The sequence below is a fragment of the Arvicanthis niloticus genome, chromosome 9 (genome assembly GCF_011762505.2).
Source record: "Arvicanthis niloticus isolate mArvNil1 chromosome 9, mArvNil1.pat.X, whole genome shotgun sequence".
Classification (NCBI taxonomy): Eukaryota; Metazoa; Chordata; class Mammalia; order Rodentia; family Muridae; genus Arvicanthis; species Arvicanthis niloticus.
Window position 1 is genome coordinate 26,007,243 of NC_047666.1, and position 8,733 is coordinate 26,015,975.

Consider the following 8,733-nt stretch of genomic DNA (forward strand, 5'->3'; position numbering starts at 1 on the left):
CACACATAGCTCTACCACATAAAGGAACAATAGCCCACAGGGCCTGGGTTTGTCCTAGCACTACAGAAAAGAAGCAACAACAACAAATTATGTAAACAAATTTCTAAGGTCTAAAAAGGAGCATCTGGCAAACCTCAGCCTTCGGCATTGAAGAGCTACTGCCTGTGCTCAGTCACACCAGCTAGACTGTGGCACACTTGCAGAGGTCAGGGTCCAAGGCGAATGACTGCACTGCAGTGAGCTGGACCCTGGGCTGACTACGCACACCGGGAGGACACTGCGTTGGTATTCACATTTGTCCCTTCCTTCTCACTGCAGCTTTTGTTCGGAAAGATGCCCTGCCACTGGGAACCTTTTCCAAATACACCTGGCATATCACCAATATTCTGCAAGTCAAACAAATCTTAGACACCCCAGAGGTAAGAGTTTATTCCTCAGGAACCGTGTGTGTGTGTGTGTGTGTGTGTGTGTGTGTGTGTGTGTGTGTGTGTGTCTAGGCACACATGCACACTTGTACATCTGGATTCGAAGGATCACATTAAGTATCTTTTTCAGTCACACTTGACCTTATTTTTTGAGACATGGTCTTTTGTAATCGTCACTGTTTTGTTTTGTTTTGTTTTGTTTTTTCCAGACAGAGTTTCTATGTATAGTTCTGGCTGTCCTGGAACTTGCTCTTTTGACCAAGCTATCCTCAAACTCAAAAAGGTCCACCCACCTCTGCCTTCAGAGTACTGGGATTAAATGCATATGCCGCCACCGCCAGGCAAGAGACATGGTCTTTCATTGGCCTGAAGCTTAATTTAGTCAGACTAGCTGGCCAGCCAGCCCTGTCTCTCCTGCCCCACCTTGTTTTTTTTTTTTTTTTTTTTTTTTGTCTGCATCCGTCTTTGGCCTGGAGCTCACCAAGTAGGTTAGGCTGGGTGTCCTGTGGGGTGTCCTGTGAGCCCCAGGGCTCCACATGTCTCTTTGTCTCCAGCACTGAAATTATAACAAGTCCCAGCACAGCTGAGTGTCTGGGGACAGAACTGAAATTCACACCCTTCTGCTTGCTTGCTAAGCTCTTTACTGACTGAGTCACCTGCCCAGCTCCTGAAGCTCCTTTTTCCTGCTAAGGGATTATTTAGATGTAGTCGGTATAGTTCTGATTCTGATTTTGGTAACCATTCATGCTTTAGAAAGTATTTTAAGGGCCAGTGAGATCACTCAGCAGGTGAAGGTTTGATGGCCTTGAATATGATCCCAGCCCATATAAAATGGAGTCTAGTGATACACACTTTCACTCCCAGCTCTAAGATGGAGGCAGAAGAATCAAAAGTTCAAAGCCATCCTCAGCTACATACCAAGTCAGACAGAGGCCAACCTCAGCTATAGGAGACCCTGTATGAAAAAGCAGAGCAACCACAAAAAAGTATCTCAAGTTTAAGATCCTGGTTTTTGCCTTGAGGGTTAGAAAGCAGGATTTGGGGCCATGCATCGTTGGTGCAGTCTTTTAACCCCAGCACTCAGGAGTCAGAGGCCAGCCTGTCTACATGGCAAGTTCCAGACTAGCCAGAGCTACCAGATAAGACCCTGTCTTCCTCCCTCTGTCTCCCCAAAAAACAAAGCAGGATTTTCCTTGTAAATTCATGATACTCTGGTATCTATGAAGATCCTAGACTTACCTGATAGTCGCTAGAATGGGTATTCATAATAGTAGGTGACATTCTATCTGAGAAGTCACTAGGTCTTATTTAAGCTCTCCTTCTCAAACTGTAATTTGATGACCTCTGCTTATTCTCTTTTTCCAGAACACACTGAATATTTTACTACATCTACTTGCTTGCTTACTTTATTTATTTATTTATTTAGTGTGTGTGTGTGTGTGTGTGTGTGTGTGTGTGTGTGTAGGACTCGGCTCCCTCCTCCTCTTGTCAGTTTTAGGGGTTGAACTCAGGTGGTCACCCTTGCCCCAGGCACCATTACCTACTCAACCATCTCACCCAGGGCTGGGCTTCCCTTCTCCCAGCTTCTCTTTCCTATGTAACTCAGCCATTTTGGCTACGCACACTATTAGTTGTGCTCTTGGTTCTGTTGGTTCCCACATACTCTCTGAACCTCTTCCCCACACCTCCCTCCTTCTCTCCTACTCCCCACCCCTCCTGTCATGGCCTGGTTCAGTCTGCTTCAGACCCCTCCACATGCCTCTGGCTGTGCTCTCCATCACGTCCACAATAAAACCCTTCTCAACAATACCTAGGCCAGGCAGTGGTGGCGCACGCCTTTAATCCCAGCACTTGGGAGGCAGAGGCAGGTGGATTTCTGAGTTGGAGGCCAGCCTGGTCTACAGAGTGAGTCCAGGACAGCCAGGACTACACAGAGAGAGAAACCCTGTATCTAAAAAAAAAAAAAAAAAAAAAAAAAAAAAAACACAAAAAAAAAAAAAAATAAAACCAAAAAAAAAAAAAAAAAAGGAGCAGTCATGTCCTCGTTTTCATTCACACACATATACATGAATAATAAATATTTTTAAAATTCATAAGAGACCTAGTAGCACCCAAGATACATGTGTGTCAAGTTTTCTCTGTCTCTCTTTCTTGCTGTCTGTGTCCAGATGCCCCTGGAAATCACACGAAGCTTTATCCAGAACAGGGATGGGACTTACGAGCTTTTCAAATGCCCGAAAGTGGAAGTAGAGAGCATAGCGGAGACCTACGGCCGCATAGAGAAGCAGCCTGTGCTGAGACCTTTGGAGCTGAAAACCTTCCTCAAAGTTGGTGAGTGACTTTCAGAAGCACCTCTGCCTTGAGAGTCACCTGTTCCTGAGGCTCTGGATTTGTCCTGAATCAAAGCGCATGCACTCATTTTGTAAGAACCTGAGAAACATGTTTGTCTCTTTTGAGCTGGTGACTTCTGAACAGTAGCTGAATGTGTGTGTATTGTGGAGAGATTATGACAGAGTTAGTGACCCCCCCCCCCCTGCAGTCCAACCTCCTCACAGAAGCATTACAGTTATCTCTATGTAACACCCTCTGCCCCTCCCCATCTCACTGTGTAGCCCTGGCTGGTCTGAAACTCACTGTGTAGACTGAATGAAAAAGAAAAGAAGAGCCGGGCGGTGGTGGTGCATGCCTTTAATCCCAGCACTTGGGAGGCAGAGACAGGCAGATTTCTGAGTTCGAGGCCAGCCTGGTCTATAGAGTGAGTTCCAGGACAGCCAGGGCTACACAGAGAAACCCTGTCTCGAAAAACCAAAAAAAAAGAAAAAAGAAAAGAGAGAGAGAGAGAGAGAGAGAGAGAGAGAGAGAGAGAGAGAGAGAGAGGAAGGGAGGGAGGGAGGGAGGGAGGGGGAGAGAGAGAGAGAGAGAGAGAGAGAAAGGAAGGAAGAAGGAAGGAAGGGAAAGAAGGAAGGAAAGAAGGGAGGGAGGGAAAGAAGGAGGGAGGGAGGGAGGAAATCTAGAGAGATGTCTCAGCAGTTAAGAGCACTGGCTGCTCTTCCAGAGGTCATGAGTTCAATTCCCAGTAACCACATGTTGGCTCACAATCATCTGTAATGAGATCTGATGCCCTCTTCTGGTGTGTCTGAAGACAGCTACAGTGTACACATGTACAAAAATAAATAAATAAATCTAAAAAAGAAAAAAGGAGGGACGTTCCTGCTCCTAATTATGGTGAAGGAGGTTTATTGTAGAGAAAAGGAAGAACATAGCCAGAGGCTAGTCTGCATATTTTATCACATGTAAATGTTTGATCCTCTGAAATTTATTCTTGTGTATGTTATTAATATGCCAACCATCTTGTTTTCTTCCAAATCATTATTTGTTGGTGTCCAATATTTGATATAAGAAACTTTTACTAAGTCAGATGAGGTGGGAATTGTTTTTAATCAGATGTATTCAGATGGCAGAGGCAGGTAGATCTGTGAGTTCCAGGCCACCCAAGGTTACAGAGAACCCTGTCTCAAAAAGTAAAACATGCTTCCTTGTGCTTTTGTTACTGGTAGGAAACACCATCAGTCTGTGTCCTCTCAAGTCAATACCACAATACATGGTGGGGTTGGGCTGTGCTGTGGGACCATGCAGACTTGACTTCATGTCTGAGCCTGACCCCCTCTTGCTGGTGTCTCTTCCCAATGCTGATTGCTGTCACTGATTATGCTTCTCTGTGTCATAAAGCCAGCAGTGGGGGAGGGGTGTATATGTCATGGTTGCCATGTAGAAAGAGATCAGAGGGAAAACTGTGGGAGTTGGGTCTCCTTGCACTGTGAGGGTCAGGTCATCAAGCTTGGAAGCAAGTATCTTTGACCTGGCCACATCCCTGGCCCTTGAAGCTCTCTTCTGAAGAGTTACAGCAGCACTGGCTGCTCTTCCTTCCGTTCCTCTATTTCTCTTTCCTTTTTTAACCCCTCGGGGCTACTTATTCTCTGGTTGGTGTAAGTTCCACCTGGGCAGTTAATCCCTGTGCACTTGTTTTTAATTTGTTCCTTTCTTTACATGTAATATATCTGGGGATGGGGGTAAAGAGTACCGTGGAACATGGATAAAGGACAGCTTGCAATAGTTGCTTCTCTCCTACCACCAAGTGCTCCCTGAAAGTGCCTTAGCCACTAAAGCATCTCATTGGCCCTGTTCTGTCTGTTTCTTTTGCAGCGTTGCTTGTGACAGGGTCTCACTATGTTACCCTGGCTGGTCTGGAACTTGCTATGTAGGCCAGCCTAGCCTCCAGCTCACAGAGATCCTCCTGCTTCTGCATCCAAAAAGTGCTGGGATTACAGGCGTGGGCTACTAAGCCCAGTCTTGGTTTCTTATTTAAAGCTGAAGAGAATAAAATGTTCTGCATTAGAATTTTGGTAAACCTGCCTTCTCCTTTGTTAAAAATATGTTACAAACTAAGGGTGGTGATAAATGATTGTAAACCCAGCACTCTAGAAGCAGAGGTGAGCCTGGTCCACAGAACAAGTTCCAGAACAGCAAGGGCTACACAGAGGAAGCCAGTCACAAAAAGGGGAGAAAAAGAGGGGGGTGTCTTAGGGTTTCTATTCCTGCACAAACATCATGACCAAGAAGCGAGTTGGGGAGGAAAGGATTTATTCAGCTTATACTTCCTCGTTGCTGTTCATCACCAAAGAAAGTCAGGACTGGAACTTAAGCAGGTCAGGAAGCAGGAGCTGATGCAGAGGCCGTGGAGGCATGTTACTTATTGGCTTGCTTCCCCTGTCTTGCTCAGCTTGCTTTCTTATAGAAGCCGGGACTACCAGCCCAGGGATGACACCACCCACAATGGACCCTCCCACCCTTGATCACTAATTGAGAAAATGCCTTACAGCCTGGTCTCATGGAGGCATTTCCTCAAGGGAGCCTCCTTTCTCTGTGACAACTCCAGCTTGTGTCAAGCTGACACACAAAACCAGCCAGTACAGGGAGTTTACAACATTCAGACTCCAAGCATGTAGGTTTGTAGGTTCTTATTTTTACCTCATCCATATGGCTTTGCTCATGCAGACTGCATCTTCCTGAAAGTTCTGACGCTGTTAGTCAGCTTTAACCATGCTTTTCCAGTCATCAGTTGAGCTTCCCGATTGTCTGTTTAAGTGACATTTAAGTGAGGTCCTAGCAGCTCTGTATCTTGAAATGGAAGCTGTGATGTCTGCCAAATGAGCCAGGCTGTAGCTCGACACACAGAGCTCTGCAGCCCCATGTCACATGCCTCAGGTTCCTCTTGGGAGTAGTTCCTTCCTGACCACTGTGAGAAGGGACTAGCTGACACAGTAAAGGGATGGGGCTATGAAAGGCCGCCTGTTTTGAAATAAAATGAAGAGTGAAATCCATAAAATTGTATTAGCTTAGGGAGCCAGAATGCTGAAAGAAAAAGCATACCTATGTGCATTACTGTCAGGGTCTTTCGTCTTCGTTTTTGTTTGTTTTGTTTTACATTTACTTCTGTTTAAAGGGTGGTTTATATTTCTGTGTGCTCAATTGCCATCACTGGTTCCCTGGGAGATGGAGTTATAAGTGGTTGAGAGTCAACCATAGAGGCTGCTGGGAAACGTGTCCATTGCCAAACCAGCAAACACTGCTCACCACAGAACCCGATCTTCAGCCCCTAGTTAATGGTTTGTTTTTTTTTTTTAAACTTTTTCTCCTAATAGACTAACTTTCTCCTGATAGACTTCCATTTTTGTTTTTTGTTTTGTTTGTTTTTGTTTGCCATCTACAGAATGGGCTTGAACCTTCAGTCTACCTCAAGATCCCAAGGGCTGGGTAGACTGGCATATGCAGTGCCGAGCTAAACTCCATTTTTATCTGGCAAAAGGTAGTCATTTCATTTCATATCCAGCTGTGAGTCTAGCCTTCAACACCAGTAAAACCTAAATTATCCTTAACTTTACTGTTATAGTGTGTATCTGCATGTACACACATGTACATACATGAAGGTAGAGGAGTTGTGTGTCACAGCATGTACATGGAGCTCAGAGGACAACTGTGTCGAGTTGGTTCTTTCTGTCCATCTTTGTGTAGGTTTGGGAGATTGAACTCAGGTTGCCAGGCTTGTGTTCCCAATGCCTTTATATTGAGCCATCTTGCCAGCCACACCTAGATTATTACACACTACACAGCAAATAGGACATCCTGCACTCCAGTCTTCCCTATCTAAAAAAACAAAACAACAACAAAACAAAAGCAAAAACAAAGAATAGTCAGGTGGACCCATACTAATTGGCCCCCACCTTTCCCTCTGTAGGTAACACTTCTCCAGATCAAAAGGAGCCAACACCCTTTATCATTGAGTGGATCCCAGATATCCTCCCGCAATCCAAGATTGGTGAGCTTCGAATCAAGTTTGAGTATGGTCATCATCGGAATGGACACGTGGCTGACTACCAGGACCCAAGGCCACCCATGGACCAACCTCTGGAGCTGGCCCCTCTGACTACTATCACTTTTCCTTGAGGCAAATCAAGAGTATTTTGCAGAGTTTGCACATCCCAACCCCTAAGGACTGTAAATTCTAGTAGCACTTACATGATCCCTGCTAACGAACGGCACTTGGCTAAGATGCAGTTACTCGGCCCATCCATCTGTGTTCTGTAGAAGAAACTCTTGTAAATAGCCTTGTGTGTACAGTGTTCATTACAAACCGGGCACTTATTTCTGACCAGAGTTTTAGAAGAAACAACAAAAGTCCAGCTCTTTGGCTTCTCATGGACTCACTTGCAGCTTGTTTTTCTGTAATTCTCTGAAAGTCGCAGCACTGGATCTTAGCCAACAGTGTTGGAAAGTTAATGATGCCCGGGGCCGAGCAGAATCCTCTCTCTGCCTGAGAGCTCAAATCATACTCCTTATCCTGATAACAAATAAAGTACAATGTCACTAGTTTTTCCAAATGGTGCCATCGATGTCATATGATTTTACAATTTGAACCTGTGGGAGAATTCATTTTGTAGTCCACAGGAAAAAGAGGGCAGTGCCGGGGATCAGCAACACTTCCCAACCACCCACCCACCCCACACAACAAGGTTCCTCTGTGTAGCCTTGGCTGCCCTGGAACTCAGATATCCATGTGCCTCTGCCTCCCAAATTCTGGGATTAAAGGCATTTTTTTTAAGATTTATTTATTTCATGTATGTGAATACACTGTAGCTGTCTTCAGACACACCCAAAGAGGGGATCGGATTCCATTATAGATGGTTGTGGGACACCATGTGGGTGCTGGGAATTGAACTCAGGACCTCTGGAAGAGCAGTCAGTGCTCTTAACCACCGAGCCACCTCTCCAGCCCCTAAAGGTATTTATTATTATTATTATTATTATTATTAAAAATTGAGAGCAGTAGAGGTAGCCAATCTCTGTGAGTTTGAGGCCAGCCTGATCTACAGAGTGAGTTCCTGTACAGCAAGAACTACAAAGTGAGAATGTGTTTTTTGTTTTTTTGTTTTTTTTTGTTTTTTGTTTTTGTTTTGTTTTGTTTTGTTTTGTTTTGTTTTTGATACAGGCATAGCCCTGACTGTCCTGGAACTCACTCTGTAGACCAGGCTGACCTTGAACTCAGAAATCCGCCTGCCTCTGCCTCCCAAGTGCTGGGATTAAAGACATATGCCACCACTGCCTTGCAAGAACCTGTTTTGTTTTGTTTAAAAAAAAAAAAAACTGGTAAAATTCAAAACCTAGTTTGGGGTTCACTCATCACAGAACAGATGAAGGAAGTAAAGATTTGCCTTCTAGGAGAGGAAGAAACTTTTTCTACACACCTGCCCCGACTTCTGTTTACACTTTAACACCAGTTGGGTTTCTCACTGAGTCTTCATTTTTCCCTGGGTTATAGACATTACACTTCCTGCCGTCTCACTGGGACTACAGATTGGTTTCTACACAGTAATAAAACTATGTTTAGTTTACGTCTGTGTATATATTCTTTCAACTTGAAATATCATATTGGGGCTGGAGACGTGGCTCAGCAGTTAAGAGCACTGGCTGCTCTTCCAAAGGCCCCGAGTTCAATTTCCAGCAACCACATAGTGGCTCACAACCATCTGTAATGGGATCTGATGCCCTCTTCTGGTGTGTCTGAAGACAGCAACAGTATACTCATATACATAAGATAAATATTTTAAAAAAATATATTGGTTTGATATGCAGGGTTTTTCTCTCCCATGCTTTACATACATGTATGTATGAACACATGGGTGCCTGGTACCCTGGGAAATCAGAAAAGGTTGTTGGAGCACCTGCAACTGGAGTTAGGGATGATTGTGAG

At 44.7% G+C, this 8,733-nt stretch overlaps 1 protein-coding gene across 10 annotated transcripts in view; it reads left to right on the forward strand.

The window, feature by feature from the left end:
- Positions 1-7,363, forward strand: part of C9H2orf42 (chromosome 9 C2orf42 homolog) — a 34,890-nt gene extending 27,527 nt beyond the window's left edge. For all 10 annotated transcript variants that reach the window (XM_076940033.1, XM_076940038.1, XM_076940039.1 and 7 more), the window contains 3 exons: positions 319-419; positions 2,594-2,756; positions 6,721-7,363. In XM_076940033.1, coding sequence (XP_076796148.1) covers positions 319-419; positions 2,594-2,756; positions 6,721-6,929 — 473 coding nt within the window. In that variant the 3' untranslated portion in view covers positions 6,930-7,363. The remainder of the gene's footprint in view (positions 1-318; positions 420-2,593; positions 2,757-6,720) is intronic.
- Positions 7,364-8,733: the final 1,370 nt, after the last annotated feature.